Source organism: Podarcis liolepis (genome assembly GCF_965112155.1).
Source record: "Podarcis liolepis genome assembly, chromosome: 17".
NCBI classification, from domain to species: domain Eukaryota; kingdom Metazoa; phylum Chordata; class Lepidosauria; order Squamata; family Lacertidae; genus Podarcis; species Podarcis liolepis.
Genome location: NC_139571.1, coordinates 36,666,462 through 36,690,339, shown reverse-complemented (window position 1 = coordinate 36,690,339; position 23,878 = coordinate 36,666,462). Strand labels below are relative to the sequence as shown.

Below are 23,878 nucleotides of genomic sequence, written 5' to 3'. Positions count from 1 at the left end.
TTCAGAATATAGTTGGGGGGAGGGCATACCTGAAAGATATTTGACTGGTCACAATTGCTCAAGGAATGATCCAGCCAAAGTTAAACACTCTTAACAGCTGATTGGTTTCAGTAAGAAAGTGGATTCAATGGGATTCAATCCTTAAACCAAAACAAATATCCGAATGTATTACTCTGATCCAGTTAGATTCCATGCCAGCCATGCAACCAAGTCCACAAAAAGCTAGTAGCCTACTACAGTTTTTACTAGTGCTACCGACCATGCGTATCAGTGCAAGTAATCTGTGGCACATCAACAATATGAGAAACACACACTTTATTCTTAAATGACAAGCTGCCTGTCCATTTAGGCACAGCAAGATGGGGAATCATATGCACAAATAGTTTTACATAGAAGGTTTCCCTCCCACTTGGGCTGGAATCCCATCAAATACCTCTTTGAGAAAGAAGAGTAGGGAAGATGGTTTCAGTCTCCTCCCACCCTGTCAAAAGAGCCAATTAAAAACACATTGTTTCAGGGTTTTCTCTTCTACACATACATACAGCCCAGAAGCTATCAAACCAAGATAGCCACATAACTTAAAAAGAAACTCAAAATGGAGCAGTAATTTTCTGTTCACAAGCACCTCTTTTCTTAAATTGGCTGGTACCCAACATATATATATATGTGCTCTAGTATATCACTACCTCCTGTGATATACTAACCAAGGAGTCTCTACTACAATTCCAGAGGAGCACAGAATGTGACACAGGGCACAGAATTCTGCTTCCTGAGAACCTCAGCTTTCAATTAAAAGCAAAAAGAGACCGCTAGTGCCCGCAGATTATGTTTTGAAACTACAGGTGCCTACAGAATCTCATCTACCAGAGGTGTAGCTAAATATTTCCCATGGTCAGTAGGTGAAGTTTCAGTTCGCTACAGAAAGCTCCTTGCCCCTCCGTTACTTTCAAAACCAAAAATGTCTACACAAAACTGCATACATTTGCATAGTTTATACAGGTTACAGAATGCAGCTTTTTGAATTGGAATATGATTTTCAGCATACACATAACCTGGGCAAAAGAGTCTCACTCCTTTATTTATTGTTGCTGTATCTATCGCTACCAACAGCATATCAATATGAACATTAGTTCCAAAGAGATGTATTTCCCCGATTTATTTTTGTCCCTTGGCCACCGGATCCCTTTCAACTCGTTGATACAGTTAACTTCAGAACAGAATGACGTGAAAGAGCCACATCCAATTGTGTCTGAGCACAAAGAGAACAAAGATTTCTACTCCTCACACTCTTGCAGCCCCCCCCCAACCTGCTGTGGGGGGTTGGGGAACTCTCTGGGACACATTTGGAGAAGCTGGGGGAAATACAGGTGGATCCCAGCCATTTCCTGCATTTAATTCAATCTGAAATTGGAGGCAAGGTCATGTTAGAATGCCTCACTACATGAGAAGGATATCAAAAGCTCCAATTAACAGCTTTCAGCCTAGTCTGCTTAAAGGTCAAGTTCACTTTCATTATATGCATTTTGTATGACTAGACTGCAATTCTATACCTACTTACCTGAGAGTAAGCCCCACTGAACTCAGTGGAGCTTCTGCATTGAAATGTATAGGATTGAGCTGTAAGAGCTCATTTCCATGTTGCATGTTCTGCAATCCTGTATGCGTGTATACAGAGAAATAAGCCCCACTGAGATTAATGGGATTTATTTCCATGTAAGTGTGTACAGTACTGCATCATTAATCATGTACACAAATTACTTTATTTTGTAACCTAAGAGTGGCCAGGCCATGCCACTTTTTTTGTCCATGTAAAACATGCCAAGAAGTAAAAGATGGGGTGGCTTGCTGGTATATCCATTACAATCTGAGCATATGTGAATCTTCTTTTAAAGATTTTGCACATGGGTGGCCTTTGTGGCCAAAAAATACCAAGATAAGAACCAATCCTATCTTTTTTCAAAATGTATTACTGTGGTTCAGGGATTTAGGGCAATATTATTTGCAAAGTGTGTGTAAAAGACCAACTTCAATCACTGCATTTAAGAATAAAGGGTGTCTTCTGCACTGGGTGTATTCTACAGTTTACTACGAGCACACACAAAAAAAATCACAAAATTTGGTATTGACTATGGAAATCAGCAACCTGAAAATCTTAGTTTTCATTTTTAAAAAGTCCATCCTTAATGGGCAATAAGGTAGGTTTTTTTAATCTGTGGCTAAAATCCTTGTAAGGTCTGAGGATTTCTAGTGGTTATGGCTTCAATATCCCACGTAATTCATTGTTCATCTCCTTGACTAGCAGAAGCAGAATAAATTATGTAAACCAAGGAATTTACATGGGTCAAGGAATCTAGCTTCTGCTGGTACAATTTTTTTAAAAAAATTAATGCAGAGTATACAAAACCCTGCCCATAATGTGGTTTTAGAGAAATGAGAAGGCCACAGAATTTCAGATTAAGTCTGAACATAACAACTTTGCAAGATTAGTTTACCAAATAACGTTTATTTCATTTCAAGTTCTTAAAAATACTTTTCTGTTGTTGCATAAAACATCCTAATGTAAAAAATATCCAACAGCTTAGAAAAGGAAAAGGAAGGCAGGGAAAGCAAAGCATGAAGAACAGTCCCCAAAACATTAGGACTCTATTTACAAAGCCTTTTTGCACAGAAAGTAAAAAAGGGACTACAGTCAGTGGGTAGTGTGTAGCCCCTGACAACCAGGACTGACCCATCACACTCGTTCTTCTTGCTATGGCAACAGTGGGAGATGAAGGCCTGGGAACCCCAAGGGGATAAGTGAAGGTGCTAGCCCAAGAGGGCTAGATCTGTAACCACCTGGAGGAGATCAGCTGCAGGGTATGTGGAATGTCACAGGAAAGGCCGACTCTTTGGCTCTTTGAGTGCTGCACCCGAGGGGGGAAGGGGCTTGTTTAGACAACTACAATGTGCCTCAAGTGCTCCTCAAGTCACAGATCATCCAAGGGGTGGCCCGAGCAATACTGAACAGTCCTTTGGGGACACAGAAGGCCTTAGTCATCTTCTTCATCCCCTTCGTCATCTGCTTCTCTTTTTCTCTTTTCACCTTTCCCACTGTCTTCTTCATCTGCACAATGACCAGAGGGAGGGAAAAACATTTCATCATCTGACAAAAGGGCAGCGATACAACTGCATTATCCCATAAACTTATTCTGGACTCCAGCAAAGTCTCCAATTCTAGCATTTCAGTAATTTACTAGCACAGTGGCTCACTCAGTTGAAGGAAGTTCAACAAGGACCAAGTTTGAAGTTTGGGTTTGGAGGTCACTGGTTGGCCAAGGACCAAGTTTGAAGTTTCGGTTTGGAGGCCACTGGTTGGCCACAGCCACCAAGGCTTGCACACCAACAACCAAAGCAATAGGGGGGAAATCTAGAGCCACACACCCTCGCTGTCTTTACTTGCACTTCTCATCTAAAATGGAACGGCTTTACTTAGCACAATATTTTGGATGGGCTGGGCTAAGCATCTAAAATACTTTCTGTCGCCTTCTATCCTTGTCCTCTTCATCCCACTCGCATCCATATCCTGCCATCCTGGAGATTCATATAATTAAGGAATTGGTTTGAAACTCTGAACATACCTTCCTCCTCCTCTTCTTCCTCGTCCTCCTCCTCCTCTCCCCCATCACCTCCAAACTCTTCCTCCTGAAAAGATAAGCATTTTTGCAACTGAAAGAGTAGCACTTTTCCTCCCATTTGCATGATACCTCCTGGAAGGAGGTATTCTCAATCTCTGCTGGGTGACGAAAGACACTGGATGACATCAGCAGAGAAGCAGTGATGCATGCTGCTGTAGCCAAGTCTCTTTACTGTCACCTTGGCCGAAGCTTGCAACCAAGCAACAGCCAGTCAGTGTGCAACACGCAGAGGCAGACCGATTACAGAACATAAATTGGGTAATCCAGAATAGAAGGTTTCATTATTTCAGTTATTCTGGTAGTGGGCAGCCCGCTCACTGTTCCAGCTGCCTTTGCCAGGTCATACATAAGGACACCGCTCAAACATCACTCAGCAATTTCACCTCCAAGCAAGCAGGCAGGCATATCCAGTTACTCTTTTTGCTACTTGGCAGATAAGCCTCTAAGGTTTCAACACAGAAAGCATAAAAGCAGGAAATACTTTTAACTAACCTCTCCGCTGATTTCGTCTTCTTCGTCTTCTCCTTCTTCTCCTTCTTCATCCTCATCTTCCTCATCAAACTCCTCCTCCTCACCATCTTCCTCTTCTTCTTCATCTTCTTCCTCACCTTCTGAGAAAGAAATGGTTTCTATAACTTTCTTTATAGTTAATCTACCTTTTTTCTAAAAGTTAGAAAAGTTTATAACTGTCTTAACATACCTATTGTATTGTTTAAACTTTGTACTGTATGGTGGCTAAACACTGCAGTGATCAACAAATTTAATAATAATCATAATTAGGAGACTAACAAATAACAAGAATACACGAACAAACAGAATTCCCAACTACATAAGTGGGTATACTCAATACACACCGGCCTCATTCACCACAGCAACACGAAGGCACGGTATATTTAAGAAACAATGAGCTGCCCCACAGATGACCAAACAAACCATAGCTGAAGCTTGGGTTTGTTCTATCCCCTACCTATTCCTCATTGCCTGCCTGATATACTGAACTTCTTTGTGGTGCCTTAACACCAACATTACCTCACCGCACCACCAACCCCTTTACCATTGTTAGCTGCATGAACAGCATGAGATCGCCCCAGCTGCTCTCAGAATGGGCTGATCCATACCAGCTCCTCTCCCTTCAACTTCAAAACACCAACACCTCCTGTTTGGCCTCCTGGTTTTTAGTCAAAAGTACTGAGACTTCAAAAGAGCAGCCTGCTTGATCAGACCAGTGGCCCACCTAGTCTAGCACCCTGTTCTCAAAGTGGCCAACCAGATGCTGATGACAAGCCTGGAAGCAGGACCTAAGTGCACTGATGGCCTTAACCTCCATGAAACTGTCAAACTTCTTTAGAAGCCACTGTGGTGCCATGGAGATTGTCCTCTGAAACATCTCTTCAGTGAGGATGTTGCCATAAAAGGTGCTAATTACTGTGAAGTTTTAAGCTGCATGAGGCTATTGCAAAGGGCAGGACAGTGTTGTTTGAAAAGGTCATGCCTCCCCCCCCCCAAAAAAAAGAAGTGCTTTAGATGTGTTGCATGTCTTAAACTACTGTTTCCAGTTGCTCTTTTTTTTAACCTTTTAGTTAAGAATCTTAAATATGTTGTAGTATACTGTTTGTTTTGCTGCTCTCCCATTTATTCCTTTATATTTCACTTTAGCTAGGTGGACTGCAGTCCATTTAAATTTTCTTCTCCTGCAACAGCAGCAGCTGTGAAGTGAAGCCATCTGGCTCGCAAGAGAGGACTTTTTTGTGGAGTAGTGGGATCAGGAAAGGAATCTCTTGCCAGGCAAAGTTAGGCAGGAGGTCTTCTTCGGGGAAAGCACCAGCAAGAACTGCCTAGCCTTGCACACAGTCTCATTTTTCAGCCGCTTGTGCCTTATGACTCTGCAGCTTGATGAGTATTTTGGGCAAAGTAGGCAAATAAGCCATGGCTAAGCAAAGCTGCCATGTTTGTGTGCCAACACCAAGTCAAAGTTAAAACAGTCCACAATTTGTAAGCCAAGAACAATCCATGGCGTCAGACCGTGGTTTGTTGTCAGAAACCCTTGGCAGGGTTTGGACATCTAAAAAAATCAGTTAGGCCAAACAAACTGATGGATTACTTTAAAGTGTGGACCAGGACACAGCAGAAGTGCTCTGGTAAGCCCCTTTAATTTCTCAAAGAAGCTTTCAAGCACAAATCAAATCTGATGGGAAACAATCTGATGATGACTATAAATGAAAAAAGTAATGCCGGCAAGATCCAACATAGCTGACTGCAACCAATTCAACACTGCAGAGAAACAGTCAGAGCCTTCAGGCCAGCCTTCCTGGGTTGCAAGCCCCCCAGTGCAAGTGACTATGGTCAAACTGCCTGAATTGCTACTGATAAACAATTGTAAATAACAGAGAAACAGAAAGATTCTTTCCCAGCTCCCTACCCCAAATTACTCATTAATCATTGGAAGTACAGTCATACCTCAGATTGCGAACGCTGCAGGTTACGCATTTTCGGGTTACGGGCCACGCCCAAAACTTCTGGGTTTTGGCACTTGCGCAGAAGCACTAAATCACGCTTTGCACATAAGCGCCGAATCGTGTCACGCACGTGAGCAGACACGGGCCTGCAGGTTGCGAATGTGCCTCCTGCACAATCACGTTCGCAACCCAAGGTTCCGCTGTAATTCAGTCGCAAGAGAGCAAGAGTAACAAACAGCTCTTCTGAAGCTGTGACTAAAGAAAAGAGTATGTATCTGTGGCAGCACCACAATGCCACACTCATTCCAACTTTCTACTCCTAACCCAACAGCAACTGGTACTTGGTACATGGGAGTGGCTCACGAGGCTGTGTTAATACCTACCAACACTTCAAATATATTAATAAGCTACCAGAATATAGCATCTAGTCTCTCACACTCTTAGTGTAGGTTGTATGCTAAGCAGTACACAAGGTAAGGTAAAGGGACCTCTGACCATCATGTCCACTCATGGCTGACTCTGGGGTTGCGGCGCTTATCTCGCTTTATTGGCTGAGGGAGCCAGCGTACAGCTTCCGGGTCATGTGGCCAGCATGACTAAGCTGCTTCTGGTGAACCAGAGCAGCGCACAGAAACGCCGTTTACCTTCCCCCTGGAGCGGTACCTATTTATCTACTTGCACTTGGACGTGCTTTCGAACTTCTAGGTTGGCAGGAGCAGGGACCAAGCAACGGAAGCTCACCCTATCGCGGGGATTCGAACCACCGACCTTCTGATCAGCAAGTCCTAGGCTCTGTGGTTTAACCCACAGCGCCACGCACATCCCCTCCCAGTACACAAGATACTCTAATCTAAAAACAGCCTGCAGATTCTGTGAGTGCAAGGCTATTGCAGCAATTTGTGAACTATCACCAGACTCCTGAAGACATAATGATTGCAGAAATAAGTCCTATGATTGCAGAAATAAGTTTACATCTGTAACATGAGAAGATCCAGTTACATTTCTGGAGTGGAAGCATCTAACTTTTAAAGATATACTCATACTAAAAACAACACACCATTTCCTTGCAATGTGACTTAAGGGAAGTCTTAAGAGGTGGCTATAGCATTTTTTGTCTGAGTTATGGTGCCAGCACATTTCAGAAGGCTATAAGTATATAATGTGCCATCTTAACTCAGCACCAGTCCTTCTTCAATTAAAATTCTAGACGAAAATGAGCCAAGTGCAATTTTTAGGTTGGAGACCAAAGCTAGGAATTGGGCATTCTCCATCCAAAAGTAACAATGCCTGTCCTCACCTTCTTCACCTTCCTCGTCTTCCTCATCAACGCCATCTACTTCACAATCTGAGTCAGAGGCTTCTTTATCTTCCTGATCATATCCATCCAGGTAGGTGAGCTGAGGAAGGAGCTTGAAGACACTCTCTCGGTAGTCATTTAAGTTTGTTACCTCGCAGTTGAACAGGTCAAGGCTCTTCAGAGAGTCCAATTTTTTCTAAAATTGTAAACAAGTCAAGTTATTATTGCATGGACAAGAAGCAACCACTGGATAATTGGGGGGACGGGACAGTATGTTTGTCAAGGCTCTGCCTAAAACTTGGTAACATGCAAGTTTATTTTCAGGTGCTTCATCCTAATACTTTTGTGAGGAAAATACTGAACAACTAGCTGAAGCAGTTATCTAGTTATCTTCGAAATGGGGAAATATTTTGGCCTAATCACATTGGATCTTACATGGGTGGAATCAACTCTTTCCTTGTTTGGTACACTATTTTGAACTCCACCTGCAGTATGGGTTTAATCTTGATCTACTTTATAAAAAACTTGTAAAGATACACAGTAACTGAGGAATATATGTGAAGCACTTTGAGCATTTTTAAGCTCTATATAATGTTATTAAGTATCATTATTACACTCTACATCTACAAGTTCCTCTCCGTGCAATGAACCAGAAACTCAGATGGCTGGAAATTCACCTGGAGACAATTGTAACTCATGAATCACCTCATAAAAGGTGCTCCTTTGAAAAATTAATTCAAACAAAAATAAATCTCAGGGTTGTGGGTTCAAGCCCCAAGTTGAGTGAAAGATTCTTGCATTGCAAGGGGTTAGACTAGATGATCACCGCAGTCCCTTCAAACTCTACAGTTCTATGAGTCTACCTAAGAAACAGTCTTTTAAAAAAACAGTAAATAAATTGGTAAAACTTTTTGGACTTCCTTCATATAAAATAATGTATCAGCAACATCATCTGCCACGTGCATGCTAAAGCAGTACAGTCTAAGGTAAGTATTGCTGCTTGATTCTAGACACCATATAAACTGCCTTTAAATATTCCATTTTTGCATGGAGAAACTAAGAGGCCTGAGTTATTATATTAGCAAACAGCTACTAAGCAGCAAAATGAATCTACTATCTGGAATAAAAGCAAATCCACTTCTAATTTGACTTGATACTACTAACATAATTTATAGATTAATATAACTTCCTTGACTAGTGATTTTAGGAAATCCTTGAAGAAACAAGATACAACAAACAGAATATGAGTTTTTGTCATAATTTCCATTCAATATGTTCCATGTTTGACAACAATGAAGTTATGCTGCACAACAGGCAACACACGATTCCTATTTTAACTCATTCTGCCAAACAGGATAAATGGCAAGTGGATTTGTAGCAACTGAGTTTAGAATTCTTGACTGCACATCATCATGGCTGAAGTATGGAATTAAATGTTCTGATAACATGCATTTTTATAGACATATCAGATATAAAATCAAAATCTGCCAGACACAGAAAGAGGAGTCTAATTTGACTGAAACCAATAAACTAAAAAGGTTAACATGAAAACATTCATTACTAAAAGTAATGGGATATGGGCTTAAGATATAAATGCTAACTTGGCTTCTGCCTATGTAGCTGATGTAGATTTGAATCTGGAAAATGCACACACATTGAAATGTTCATTTGGCCTCTGCTGACCTTGCTAGATACATCTTTTGAAGCAGATGGGGAAGCATATCCCCATCCAGGGGCTTACTTGTTGCTCATTACTAAAGCTGGATTAGGGTCAGTATGTTTGGGGCCAAAATGTTTGAGAACTAGAGCATCAGCTATGAAATGTCATAAGAGGTATATTTGCTTGCTTCAGGTGTCTTGATTTGGTCATACATTTACTTAGTGCCCATAAAAATGCACTAAGCAAGGCATCTATGTTGGTATCAAACTGTAGACTGCCTTTTTGGGGAAAAGGCCCTCTTTTGAATGATAATCTCTGCATTTAAACCCCAGAGAGGCATAAGATTTTTTTAACCCATTAAGAACATACCAATGGCTCCAAGGTACTGATATCCTTCAGTTTGTTTCCACTGAGGTTTAGATGTGTGAGGTTTGGAAGTTTTTCTGCTAATACATCAAGACCTCCAGAAATTCGGTTGTCACTGAGTTCAAGCTGCAACAGGAACCACAAAAGGCAAAATACTGAACATATCAGCAACAGTGCGGTTAAAAGCAAAACATTCACAAGGCTGAGATTCAAATAATATTTATCCAGATCAATACTTAAATTTATGCTTGCCTGCCCGCCCCCACAAAAAGCATTCATAAAAATATCTGGCAATAGAAGCTAGAAATTTGTGCTGAGTTGCAGTGCAATGCTGTAATAAATATTCCCAATTACAGTGGTGCCCCGCAAGACGAATGCCTCGCAAGACGGAAAACTCGCTAGACGAAAGAGTTTTCCGTTTTGGAGGTGCTTCGCAAAACGGATCTCCTATGGGCTTGCTTCGCAAGACGAATGTCTTGCGAGTTCCTGCGGGGGTTTTTTCTCCCCCCCCTTTTTCTAAGCCGCTTATCAGCTGATCCAATAAGCCGATAAGCCGCTAAAAGCCGCTAATAGCACTAATCCGTCAATGGGCTTGCTTCGCAAGGCGAAAAAACCGCTAGACGAAGAGAATCACAGAACGGATTCTTTTCGTCTTGCGAGGCACCACTGTACACCATGTTAGCTTACATCAGGAAGAGGTTGCTACATCACTGCATGCACATTGGGAAACCTCCCCTTGCCCCAAGGGCCGAATTTCCTTGGGGGGGGGGGCAGGGAGGAAATGGTTGCATATCCAAAGAGGGTGAGGCCAAAGCATATTGTAATGGTTCTAGGGGTTGCTCGTGCGTAAATCGGCACCACCACTGGCTGGGTTACCTGGGTGAACTCTCACTGTCCGGACAGCCATTCACCCGTGGCTGTCTCAATCGCTGGCAGAATCCGTCAGTGGGCGTTTCTTGAACTTCTTCCAGCATAAAAGTTCTTTGACGCCTAGTCGCCACCTACTCTCCCTGCGCGGAAGCCTTCTGCGCAAGGAGGGTGTGGGCAGCGGAGGACCAGTGCTCTCCCTGCTGGTCTCCGGCGAAGAGTCATGGAGCCACCTCGCCGATTCCCCCATCTGCCCCCCTTCTCCACTGGTGCTACGCTGATTTCCTTCCCCAGAAGATGGGCTGCTTCTCTCCCTCCTGGGACGCTCTCCGGAATCCCTCTGGACTCCTCCCTCTCCCTCTGGCTCCGATGGCAGTTCCCTGACACATATATATGTATTTTCCCTCGTTCAGTTTGACTTCAAGATCTCTTCCTGCATGACCTGTTCACTGTGGGATGGGGAGGGGGCATGGTTTGGAAGGAGCAAACTTGGGGGGCCAGTTTACGAGGCCTAGTGGAGTATAAATTCCCCATGTCTGTCCTAATGGCTCCAGTCTTTCACAGAATGAAACATATACATTCAGCTATGGGTATAATATACATTACCAATCTGAACTGGTTTTCTACCAGTTTAGCTGTCATTGTTTCCAGTGAATCCCAGGAACTGAACTTTGATGAGGTGCTAGAAATTCTTTGTTAGAAGTTCCTTTGCCTTTCAAGGACTTCAGTTCCCAAGGCTGACTGTGAAGCGGGAAGGATTATGAACACAGTTTTACCTGTGCAATCCTATGCAAGTCCTATTAAGTTCAATCATAATTACTCCCAGGTAAGGGTGCACATAGCATTCTAGGCTAAGTCTGTAGAGTAAATGGGCCCTATGTTTTTCCAAGGCTAAAAAAATTGCTGACCTAGGTTTTTGAAGATTACGCCTAACACAAATACAGCTCTGCTGCTCAGCCATTTTCTTAAGAGAAGCCTCATGGTCAAACATGGTTACATAACAGCCTCTTCTTTTTATAAAACTCACTTTGCTCCAAAACATATATCAGATGAAAAAGCCTGAACAGATTGAAATGCTGAAATAAATGAAAGTTATTGGAGTTGGTGCAGCAAAATACATTCTATACAATTATTCTGTTCCTCCTGCAAATAAATAAAAGGCACCAACAATGTAATCATATGCGTACCTACTGGGATGTAAGACCCACGGTTTAATGGGTCTTACTCATTACTATGTGTTTAGGATGGAAGCTAAATGTTTAGGTTGCTATAGCATGGTATTATTTATTTATAAGAGTACTTATATACCACCAATTCATAAAATACAATCTAGTGGTGTACACAGTATACGCAATAAAAAAAAACATTTTAAAAGTAGGGGAATATTAAAATGACTGGCTGATTTAAAAAAATATCATTCAATAGTTGCAAATGCCTGTCTATATAAATAGATGTCTTCAAGAGACACTTGAAAATGAAAAGCAAGAATGCCTGCCAAATCTCTGCTTGAAGAATGTTTCACAGCATGGGACCAGAAACTCTAAATACCTGACTTCTAGTGGAGGGAAATAAAGCCTCTGCAACACAGGGGACAACGAGCAGCACCACTTGCCATGTAATTTGGCATTTAGGCTCCAATCCTATACCCACTTTCCTGAGATTAAGTCCAATGGCTCTTAAATTTATCTTAATCCTCAGTCACCATTGAAATCAATAGGATTTACAGCTCCTTAACTTTTAGCTGGACCATACCCACAGTATTGCTATGTTGTCATGAGAGAATCTGAACGAGGTGCTATTTAAGCGGGCAACAAGATTGCTGAATTAATGTAAAGCTGAATTAGGGAACTGCCATAACGAACAATCCTTGTACAGTACTTAATTCCATGAGGTCAATGAACTTGCTTTTGCCAAATCAGCGTTTCTACAGTTGACCACCTGGGGGGCACTAAGTTTGAAATCGAAATGTACAATTTAGTTTTGGGGTGTCAAGATTTAAGATGATGGCCAACCATGCTAATTTTTAAAATTCACGTTTTAACTTTATATGTGGTAGCCATCTAACACTATCAGCCTTGCACATATACACACAGACAACTTCCTTAACAACAAAATATTTTACTCGTGAAGCAACTGTGAAAGGCCCTATTCTCATTCTTTCTCCTCTACGTGTATTTTAGTTAGCATGCCCATTTTGCTTGCATGTAAGCTCCAACAAGCAAACAAAAAATGTTGGCTTCCCTAGCAGCACATTCCTGAACTGGAATCCTGGTCTAGACTGAGATTATCGTCTCCCATCTTGACATTTTTCTTTAAAAAAACAGAGAGGATCCCAATTCAGCTACATTCCTTTATCAAAATGTTAGTTGCTCAATACCTCTCATTCTAAATATGCTCTATCAACAGGAACAACTAACACGTAGTAGAAAAATTAGTTAAGTGTGTTAGCAAGGGATGTTGAGTAGCAGTCATGGAAGTGAAATCATCATGGCAACAAGAAGCCAACTACTACTTACTTTACCCACATTTTAAATCCCCCCATACAATGTATTTTATGTATTTTTTTAATCCCAGGTCAGCTGGGATCCAGAGATGTCTTGCAAGAGCAAAAGGCACTTCTACTTGCCAAGGGAAACTCACCAAATTCCTCCTGATTCCCATCCTGCTACTACTGTCCAATGCCCCCTCCCATGCTATCCCAGATAGTCATTGGACTCTCAGGAGTAGCTTTTCAGGGGCACAGGGAGCAAGAAAGCCAGAAAAACACCGTTGTGAGTTTGGAGCGCCACTCAATTTTCTCTGGATCCAACCCATTGAGCTTTGTGCTTGTATGGAATCCTTATAAAGGAAGTTCTGATTATAGTTAAGGTTCTTGGGTGCAACGGGCTAACTTCAACATTTAATGGGATGGCTTCAGAAATCTTTGAAAATCTGCCAATTAGACATATAATCTGGAAGCTGACTATGTATTTCAGAGCTAGCTAAAATCTTAAGTTTCACCCAAATTACCTAAGAGATGAGGACTGAATAAAATTTAGGAGGGTAGGTGGAAATGATAACAAATAAAACAAGCAGGTACAAGTACCCAATGCAGATTTAAGTGGACTTTGATCTTTATTGTGTATCAATCCATTATCTGATAAAAGAACCTAATGTACAACTTGCACCACCAGCATAGTATGGGAATGCCTGTGAAACCTGCCTGCCCTCAGATCTCAGCCATTTATAAGCACGTCCTTAAATTGTTTCTCATGCTGACTATGCTTTACATGCAAATACTCTTAAAAGTCAAAATGACTGCACTCATTGAGGAAAAAATGTTTCAAGAGCAGAATTTGGTACCAAAAACCTACCTACCACTTTCCTGCTCCAAATCACTCTCCCCTTTGCAGAGTTCCACACACATATTAGCATCTCCAAATAAGTATTTTCAGCTCTGCTGAAGGGTGAGCTATTTGAATAAATATTGGGCAGGGAAAGAACTAAGGACCAAATTCTATGCTACAGATACCTCTCCTCAAACTGAACTCTTCTAATGGAAAAACGGGTATCAAGGTTTTGCTACATACAGCACTAAGTTCTAAAACTGATTTGATTTGTTCTCCCTTCTAAACTTACTCTACGTTTTGTGACACACTTCTGTGGTAACAGTTTTCAGTGCCTTCATTCCCCGCTTAACATTTAAACATATAAGTGTATGCTGTTGAATTATGTCATAACATATTTAGACTTATTATCATAAAAAGTAATTTTCAGGTAAGACTTGGAACATAACATTTAACCACATTGTGTATTTTACTGATTTTCTCCCTAATCAAAATATCTCAGTGCACGTACCTTTGGAAAAATGTTTTGAGATATTTATAGAGCACATAAAATGAATATGTCATATTTACGTTAAGAAACTAATAGAAGTCAAACATGCTAGATCAAATCCCAATTGCTTTGAGAGACTGGAAAAAATTATGGAAAGTCCACATCACTATTCCCAAACAACCCCTTTTCATAACATTCCTCTACAAAATTACAATGCAAAGTAATTAATCTCTTAATAGTGGAGTAGCCAAGAAGCTTGGAAGGACAAGAGAAAATTAAAGCCTTTCCCCATTTCTGCTATTTCAATGAGCTACAATATGCTATCCTTCACACCTCTGGCTCCTAACCATGATGCAGTATGTAAGGTAGTTCTGCTCCTCTGACTTACAGGTTCCATTGCAACAAGTAGTTTGCAGGCAACTCATCCTGCCACAGCTCTGGGTCTTTTTTTGCGGGGAGGGGGGTGCGGTGAGGAAAGGAAAGGAAGGGAAGGGAAGAAGTGCCATCAAATACAAATATTTGATACCCACAGCAACACTATGACCCATGAGTAGCACCACAACTTGCCCAACCACACCTCCATAGACAGCCACCATTCCGAAAGGCAGATTGCAATTGCAATGTGCTTTTGCCACTGAACTCTCCAAATCTTAATCAAGATCCACAACACCAGCAACAGGTACAGTAACAATTTCTGCTTCATCTCTTCCTCTTTGCTATCTTCCTCCAAAATGATTTTAAAAATGTGTTTGGATCCACTTCATTCATTTTTCCAGTACTGCTCTCATTAGGACTCATTTTGCAATCTGCTCCTTTCCCCCTCCCTGCCCAATTATGTATTTGTCTAGACTGAGCCCCAAAACAAGAGTTGGGTCTATAAAAACACCCAAGACAAAGGACCGTGACTGAAAGAGGTAGGTGTCAGTGGCACAGGATCTCAGCATATATCTAAATCTATGATTACATTTTAGAAAGCAAAGGAGAAAAACAGCCATTTGATTTGTAGCCATATTAAGATCATTTATGGAAATGGGAATTAGCAACACTGTGCAGCTATGAAAACCCAATCATCTCCCACCCAGGTCTTACCTTTTTCAACTTTGGGAGTTTAGGGAGATTCAAGACAGATGTCAGTCCAACGTTTATTAAACTAAGAAACTCCAAGTTGATAAACTCTCCTGACAGCCCCTCAATTTTGCCTTCATTTGATCTGCAGTTGTCAAGAACAAGCTCTTGGACCTAAAGCAACAAACAAATAAGTACAATTTATTTAAAAACAATAGCAAGTAACAATGCACAGAACTGCATCTGATAAAAATATCCCACATGTACATACAGGGAAGTCTGCTGCTATGCAATTATTTTGATTTACAAACTACGTAAACCTAACCATTTGTTACAAGTTAACAATTCATCAGTTGCAAAACCCCATGTAACTGTGATTATACATCACTTTCTATCCCTGCCTACCAGAACCCACTCCAAATTAAAAGAACTTTCATTTCTTCCAAATGACACCTAAGCATTGGAGGGTTTTCAGAATTTAAAGGAAGCCACCACAAGCAATGTACTTTGAACCACTCTGAAAATGTTGTCGGCATAGAATTCTCTACACCACTGACTATGTTTTGCAGAGCTTATCTTACGCTGCAAGAATAGCATTACAGGACTGACTCAAAAGGATAGAAAATTTTAATGCAGACATGTTTCAAGAATACCTCAATCAAATTCACTTGCTGGTGGATACCATAAGCTTCCCCCCAAATTAAGTGCAATGCAATGGGGTATCTTCAGGGTGGGGGTGTCGTCACAATACAAAGGGAGTAATCAGATACTGCTGAGAAAAGAACACTAACGGACCCGGGAGAAGAGCTACAAAGGGATAATAGTGCCACTGTGCTAAATATAAAGCATCACAATGCAAAGGGAAAAAAGATAACAGCAAAAAATAGGCAGAAGGTTTCATTTCTAAGTATGCTATCACACCAGGTTTGTGTGGCTCTCTGAAAAGCTAAATAGTATTTATTGTTACATATTATCAACAGCACTTTTAAAAACTGCACAGGGGTGAGAACCCTGTGGCCCTCCAAGTATTGCTGGGCTACTAATCCCATCACATCTGACCGATGGAGCTGATGGAAGTTTTAAATCTAACATCCCTGCCCAAACAATTTACAATCTAAACCAGAACTTTCCAAACTTTTCATGTTGGTGACACACTTTTTAGACATGTACCATTTTGTGACATAGTAATTTAGTTTTCTTAGCAAACCGGAGGTTAACCCCTTTCCAGCCCCTGGGGGAGCACAGGGAGGTTTCATGCGACACACCCGCACACTGCAGCCAACACACTAACATGCCGCAACACACAATTTGGAAAGCTCTGCTCTAAATGTTAACACAGCAAGAGACAAAGGGTGGGAAGAGTAACAAACAGCTATCCTATATCAATCATGTGAGAGGATCTTCTGCATTTGAAGTCTATGCAAAGTACAGGGTTTGTATTTTCAAACCTCAAGGGTTTCAGTACAATAGTCAAAGACCTAAATAGAATATCCGCATGAAACCAACCCAAAGAGACTTCTCATTATGAAAACTGCCTTAACTTCATTGTGATAAAAATATATGAAAAGCAAAAATTAAGATAACTGCTGGCGTGAAATGTAAGTAGCTCTAGGAATCTCAGTTTTAGATTTCATATTGATACAGTTAAAATAAACTGAAATTCAGGCAGATGAATGCCCCCATTCTAGCCTAGCAGAGGATTTGACCAGAAGCAGGACATACAGCACTAACTACAGTCTCCAATCATTCACTACATGTGGAAAGTGAGCAAACATGCCCAAAACTAGAGGGTGTGCTGGGGAGTTTATCTGCTCATGGCAGACCTGGTCCCACCCAAAAGGAGAGGCCGAGGGGAGGAGGGAAGACATATTTTTAAGGGCTGTCTGGTATTGCAGCAGAATACATGCATCAAGACAGATAATTCTACAATTTTACAAACCTAAGAATTCAAGCCATAAAAAATAATGCATATAAAGTTAGCTTGCTATTCCTACCACTATCATAATGCAAGTAAGTCATGACTTCCTTTCAATATACCGTATTTTTCGCTCTATAACACGCACCCGACCATAACACGCACGTAGTTTTTAGAGGAGGAAAATCCGTAGGCATGCCACCCGTAGGCATTCCCTCCATAACACGCACAGACATTTCCCCTTACTTTTTAGGAGGAAAAAAGTGAGTGTTATGGTGCAAAAAATACGGTAATTTCAAAATTAGCAGCACATTTATCATCATCTGTTGTAACAGATAGCAAAGACCAGTTTATCTTAAATTCCTTTTTCCAGCTGAAGAATTTTAATGAATCTAAAACAAGTTCCTCTTCTTGTTTGACAGTTTCACAAGCCTGATCAAGCAGTGGATCCAGTGCTAATTATTTACCTTAATATGACTGTATCAAATGCATACCAGCTCATCACAAACTGTTAAAGTCATTTACGAGATTTCACATCAGATACTCATGATTAGTTTCCTAAAAAGTGTTGTTTTTTTAAAAGTTTATGGATAACATGGCATGTATTTTACCACAAAGGAAAAAGCCCTGATATACGCCAGCAGGAAGAGAGTGGTTTGCCCTCTACTAATGACCCTCAATAAACACATATTAATTTGAACTTTGTACTCAACGTCTACCAAAAATATATTCAGCTATATATGTGACAATTTTATATGAGCAGTCACTTGTAAAGAATTTTAAATGTTTGTCTATTTCTCCAGTTTATAAATAATTAAAAGAGCAACACCTGCATAGTAATACAGTGGCACATTGGTTTTCGAACGTAATCTGTTCTGGAAGACTGTTCAACTTCCGAAATGTTTGAAAACCGAGGATCAATGGGTGGTCGGCAAAATCCATTGAAGTAATGGAGGAACGCGCCTTGGAAGCAATTACTTCTGGGTTCTCAGCATCCGGCTTCTGAATCATTCAGCTTCTGAGGCGCTCAAAAAACGAGGTTCCACTGTAGCAATACAGATCATTCTCTTTCCATTGTGAGGAATATCTTACTTTTTGAAGTTCCAATAAAGTTATTTATGCAGCTTGAAGGACTTTTTATTTATTTCTTCTCAAATCCCTTTGGAATAATTCCATCATCTTAGCCAAGGTGGCGGCACTAGTTAGCCTTCTCTCCACTTCTCCCTCCGCTTCCAGACTGCCGTTACAATCACACTGATGTAACTTTCACCAAATATATTGTTCTAATACTATCTCTCTTTACAGTAGGGATAGAAACCTCCCAGGAGCTGAGGGCCTCCAACTCCCACTATCCCATGCCAGGTACGGCTAAAAGTCAAAGAAGGGCCACAGGTTCCCCACTCCTGCTTTACTGAGTATTAAATGGACTCTAGGGCTGCTGTTTGTGTGTTTGGAAAATACATCTGGTGCAGAAGAGGTCAACTGACCAGTATGTTGATGAGGGAACACATAATATCAGTGTCCAATATCTATGTTGTTTCCTAGCTATTCCTAGGCATCTAATTAGACACCTGAACAATCAGGTGTATGAAGATCTTGTAGTTCGAACTTTTACGGAAAAAATCCTTGCTCAATCAGTGCATCTATTCAACTGTTTTTAACCTTTCCTGGCTGATGCGCAACATCTAATGCAGGGGTCAGGAAACTTTTTCAGCAGAGGGCTGGTCCACTGTCCCTCAGATCTTGTGGGGGGCCGGACTATATTTTGGAGAGAGAAAATATGAACGAATTCCTATGCCCCACAAATAACCCAGAGATGCATTTTAAATAAAATCACACATTCTACTTATGTAAAAACACGCTGATTCCCAGACTGTGTGCAAGCCGGATTTAGAAGGCGATTGGGGTGGATCCAGCCCCCGGGCCTTAGTTTGCCTATCCATGATCTAATAACTGGACTGAGTTATTGGCAAAATATTGTTGGCACTACAAGATTAAGGCACTCCCAGGTGTCAGTTTCTGTAACAATAATGCTATATATCAGAAAGTGCAACAGGAAGTATCCATTGGCACTAAAACCATGATGATTCAGATCATCAACCACCTTGTAAAATTAAGTGTTCCAATTACTACCTGCTGAACTTGTGTACTTGCATGAATATTAATGTGTATGCAAAACTCTCCTGTGACAAACTGCAACAGTTAATAGAGAATGGAGGCCAAAATAAACCAAGGGGTCCTTCACTGGCAAATCTTTTCACAATTCAAAACAGAGCATGTCATTAAGAACTTCACAGGGGACACAACAGTGTCTCATCAACATTCAGCTATGCAGAGTCCATACATAACACACTCAAGAAGTGACTCATGCAGCTTCACAGATCTAAGGACAAGCAAACATGCAAAATTGTAGAATTATAGAGTTGGAAGGTATCCCAAGGGTCATCTGGTCCAACCCCCTGCAATGAAGGAATCTTAACTAGATCGTACATGACAGATGGCCGCCCACGTTAAATTACTGTTCACCAGGAAGGAGACAACTGCTTTCAAATGGCCTTGATGTGTGCTTAACTATAGAGTAACAAGCAATGGTTAAATTGTGCAGTATCTGCCAAGAAGCACCCTCCTGTTTTACAGCTCTGCTGGTTCCAACTACTTGTTTTTTTCAAAGTTGTAGCTTTCACCTTTTGTGAAATCCACTTATTTGGCCATGCCCACCCTCTACACAGAAGATGCAGCACAGTCCTGCTTCATTATTTTCTTAGGTACTGTATACATTTATGATGCTTTAAATATGCACAGGCTGTGATAATTAAACACATCATGGCAAATGAAGCATCCTCTTGCAAAGTAAGGACAAGTAAAAAAAACAACAACCCTCCTTCCAACTGCAGAGGTGGATGGCGATCGCCCCAGTACCATCATTGCGGTCCCTGACCCATCCCCGGCTTCCAAGACTGGAAGGAAAACAAGGAAAGAGTTGGAAGCACACTCTTTGCCTCTCTTTCCCACAGGAGACAGAGGTGAATAGAGAGAGGCTGGTGCTTGGCAATGAGGCTCAGAGTCCCTCTGCAGCTGCTGCTGGGTAGAGAGACACTGGAATCTCTTTTCAGAGCACTGGCTGAAGCTGGAACGCTCCCCTTCTGCCTTTCCCACAGGGAAGGTTGGGGGAGACTCCTTTGGTAATTCTTCTGGAGGTGCTTACCTCCCCTCCAGCTGGCAGGTGAGAAGAGCCCAGCAGCCATAGGAAGGCCAGCGAAAAATTGTAGACCTCCCCACCACCCATAAAAAGGTAAATCAATATGACAAGAAGAAATCCACTTTTTCTGGTCTTTCTCCTAGGCCTTTAGTGCGACCCTAGCACCACAGAAATAAAGAAAACCAAGGTTTCCTTGGCATGAACTCTGCTACACCAAGCTTACTTCCCCCTTTTAAATCCTTCTTGCCCTGTGGCAAGTGGGAATATTAGCATGCATGGAGCTCAGATCTGCAAGGTGGAAAACCTTGATTTACCACCAAAGAACAGTTACAGATAGGTAGCCGTGTTGGTCTGCCATAGTCAAAATAAAAAATTCCTTCCAGTAGCACCTTAAATACCAACTAAGTTAGTTCTTGGTATGAGCTTTCGTGTGCAAGCTCATACCAAGAACTTTTGTGTGTATCTGAAAAAGTGTGCTTGCACACGAAAGCTCATACGAAGAACTAACTTAGTTGGTCTTTAAGGTGCTACTGGAAGGAATTTTTTATTTTCACCAAAAAACAGTGTGCTTGTGCCATTACAGTACTGTAACGCACAAATGTCAGCCACTCTAACCATAGTATTTATATTAATTTTATTATTTACACTCTGCCCATCTGGCTGCGTTACCCAATACCGCAAAGGGCTTTCCAACGAGACAGGCACACACTTAGTACGTGCCCCAGGCGCCATCACTCTTACATGGTGTGCAGGTGTGTTTTATAGGTGCTAGAAAAAGTGCTGCTCCTCCAGTTTTCAAGCGGTCACGGCATCCCCTGTCACCCCTTTAAAATCCATTCCACTCTTCCATTTTATTCTTCGCCTTGAAAGATTTTCTAATGTGCTTGCTTGTTTGTTTCGAAGGCTTTTAAAACCCGGAACGCGAGATATAACTCTTTTTTAAACTAAAAACACACTCCTGCTTCAAATCAGCGGCCCCCGAAGAAGCGCTTCCTTTTGGATTGGTGGCGCCTTTAAGGTTATTATTACAGTCTATTATTTGTGAGAGGAAAGTGCGGTGCTGCCGCGCGGGCGGGGGGGGGAGGGGAGGGGAGGGAAGCAAGTTTTTGGCGGGAAGATGAGCGGCGGCTCCCATGAAGGGAGGCGGAAAAAGAAGAGCGCGCGCGCGCGCGCTCCCTCGCTAACCCCCCCCCCCGTCGCCCGTTTAAAGGGGGAAGGCGTGGGGCGGGGGAGGGCGGGAGAGCGAACGAGCGAGCAACGAGGCCTCAGCGCGCGCGCGCGCGCATGTGAGCGCCAAAAGAAGCGAACGCGGAGGAGCGCGCTCACTCACTCACTCGGGCCTTCCGTTTTGTTTTGTGTTTTTTTTTAATGCAGCTGTTGCCCGTTTAAGAGGGACGCTGTGGGGGGGGGGGGGGAGAAGGGGCGCGCGCGCCAAAACGCGCGCCCACTGGCTAAGAAGAAGACGGACGCGGCGGGGCCGCCGCGCGCACGCGAGAGGCACCAACCGCCTCTCCGCAGGCAGCCCCACGCTCTCTCTTCCCTCACACGGACGCAGCGGCGGAACAACATGGCGGCCGCGCGGAGCGCTTCTCCTCAGCCAGGCGCCCGCCGCTCTCCCCCCACACAGACACGCGCCCGCTTCTGCTCTTCCCGCCTCCCTCAGGCCGAGCGACCTCCGCGCTCTCTCTCCCTTTTATCCGCCATTCCCCTCACCTCACACCCGAACCGAGCTCCCCTCCCCCCATCCCGAACCGGTTGCTCCCTCTCTTTCCCACCCCCCCGCCCCAGGAAAGTGGGTGGTTTCGGTGGTGGTCGCCGGCTTCCCGCCCATGCTTACATCCGGCGGAGTCCTGTTCCGCAGCTCCAAGTGGATCCGCTTCTTCATGTCCATGGCGGCGGCGGCTGCGACGGCGTCGTAAGTGGGAGGAAATGAGCGGGACGGGCCTCGGCTCAGGCCCTTGCGCGCGCGGGGGGCTCGGAGTTAACTCGCCGAAGGGCAGCGGCGGCCGAGCAGCAGGAGTCGTCGTAGGAGGCAGCAACAAGGCAAGGCTTGGAGCGCTGGGCGCCGCCGCCGTCGTCGCGACTGCAGTTAAACTGGCGGCGGGGCCCTGAGCTGGGCTGGGCTGAGCCGGAGCAGAATCAACGGACGGACTTGGCCGCCAGGGGGCGCGCCGGGGAAGAGACTCCCCGGAACTCCGTCGTCATAGCCACACCCCGCCCGGACGGGCGGCCGGCGGAGGCGCGCTCCCGCCTCTGCGCCTGGAGCGCGGCAGGCGGGCGCGCTCCTGCTGCCGAAAGTTGCTTCCCACCCTTTTAGGTCGACACGAGCGGCCCTTCCCCCCCGCCCCCCCCCATTCCCAGAACAGCCGATCGTCGGTCCCATTGTAAAGTATTACTTGATCCAGGCCTGCAAAAACTTAAGTTGCTGCTGCTTCTGCTTCTATGTTTGGGGTCCCGGGTAGAAAGCAGAAGCATGGCTTCCTTCCCCTCCCATTGCCGGCTAAAAGCAGCATATCGATATTTTTTATAAATACCTACACGATTATGTTTCCACCCTGCAACCATGCATATAACATTTCACTTACATTGAACATCATTTGGCATTTTGTTGCCCGTTTACCCATCTTTTAGGGATCCTTCTGGAGCCTCTTTGGGTTTTTACTATCCTGAGTAGCCTGGTATCATCTGCTTTGCCCACTGATTTCAGTGAACTTTGGGACACAATATGGCAGCTGTAAAACTCCTGATTGGGATTCGGGCTACAGTGTTGGTGAAGGATACTTTAACGTTCTGCTGTTGCCATACTCCCAGTTCAGATCACCCCATGTTTGCATCTTGGAAGAAGCTTTTGTTTCTTCTAATGGTAGCTTCCAATGAAAATAGCTACTGGGCCTCTAATCCAGGATTAAAGCTCCCTCCCTCCAATTGTACTGACTTGGATCAGAGCCCCCCGCCCTCCAGTAGCTCTTAACAAAAGTGTAGCATTACTAATGTCACATCTATTTTGGCCCGTAAAGGGTAAAGGGACCCCTGACCATTAGGTCCAGTCGTGACCGACTCTGGGGTTGCAGCGCTCATTTCGCTTTATTGGCCGAGGGAGCTGGCATACAGCTTCCAGGCCCAACCTTATTAAAATTCAAAAAATCTGTGATAATATCTCCTGACATTTCCTTAAAGTTGCTGAAGGATGAGTGCGGGAAAACAAACTGGATCAGGACCTTTTCCCTTATTGCCCAGTCTAAAATACCTCCCTAAGATACTACTCTTGCTGGGGAAAATACATGGGTAAATAGCTTGGAAATTGGGGGGGGGGGTGCACTGGTGAAAAAACATTAAGTTTCTGTCCATTTGCCATGGCTCTGATCTACCCTTTAGGGGAGAAAGCAAGGTTGAGATCTGATGACAAATATCCTATGTATAAATCTGCATAGGATTGAGCTGTACAGGAAACGACAGCAGGAGAGTTAAAGTTTGGGGGGGGAAACCTAATACCTGTAGGCTAGGAAGCTTTTCTGAAAGGATTTAAATTATTAGGAGGAGGTACCTGAAATATAAAGTATAGG

General features: G+C 43.0%; 1 protein-coding gene across 3 annotated transcripts; it reads right to left on the bottom strand.

Moving 5' to 3' along the window:
* Positions 1–2,483: 2,483 nt before the first annotated feature.
* On the bottom strand, positions 2,484–22,599 carry ANP32B (acidic nuclear phosphoprotein 32 family member B). 3 transcript variants are annotated; one of them, XM_083482005.1, is made up of 7 exons: positions 22,153–22,599; positions 15,226–15,375; positions 9,457–9,579; positions 7,428–7,623; positions 4,167–4,285; positions 3,618–3,681; positions 2,484–3,103 (listed from the first exon to the last, which is right to left on the bottom strand). In XM_083482005.1, the coding sequence occupies exons 1-7, from the start codon at positions 22,204–22,206 to the stop codon at positions 3,030–3,032; spliced, it is 780 nt and encodes a 259-aa protein (XP_083338131.1). In that variant the 5' UTR covers positions 22,207–22,599; the 3' UTR covers positions 2,484–3,029. The 3 variants fall into 3 exon arrangements, with proteins under 3 accessions (XP_083338131.1, XP_083338132.1, XP_083338133.1); XM_083482006.1 differs by having other exon boundaries at positions 4,167–4,282; XM_083482007.1 differs by lacking the exon at positions 22,153–22,599 and adding an exon at positions 20,963–20,986.
* Between the last annotated feature and the right edge of the window lie 1,279 nt (positions 22,600–23,878).

Excerpts from the sequence above, each read along its gene's own strand:
- ANP32B (XM_083482005.1), bottom strand. The coding sequence starts at position 22,206 with ATGGACATGAAGAAGCGGATCCACTTGGAGCTGCGGAACAGGACTCCG. Across the intron at positions 15,376-22,152 it reads GGAACAGGACTCCGCCGGAT|GTCCAAGAGCTTGTTCTTGA; the intron begins GTAAGCATGGGC and ends TTGTTGCTTTAG. Across the intron at positions 7,624-9,456 it reads TCAGTACCTTGGAGCCATTG|AAAAAATTGGACTCTCTGAA; the intron begins GTATGTTCTTAA and ends TTACAATTTTAG.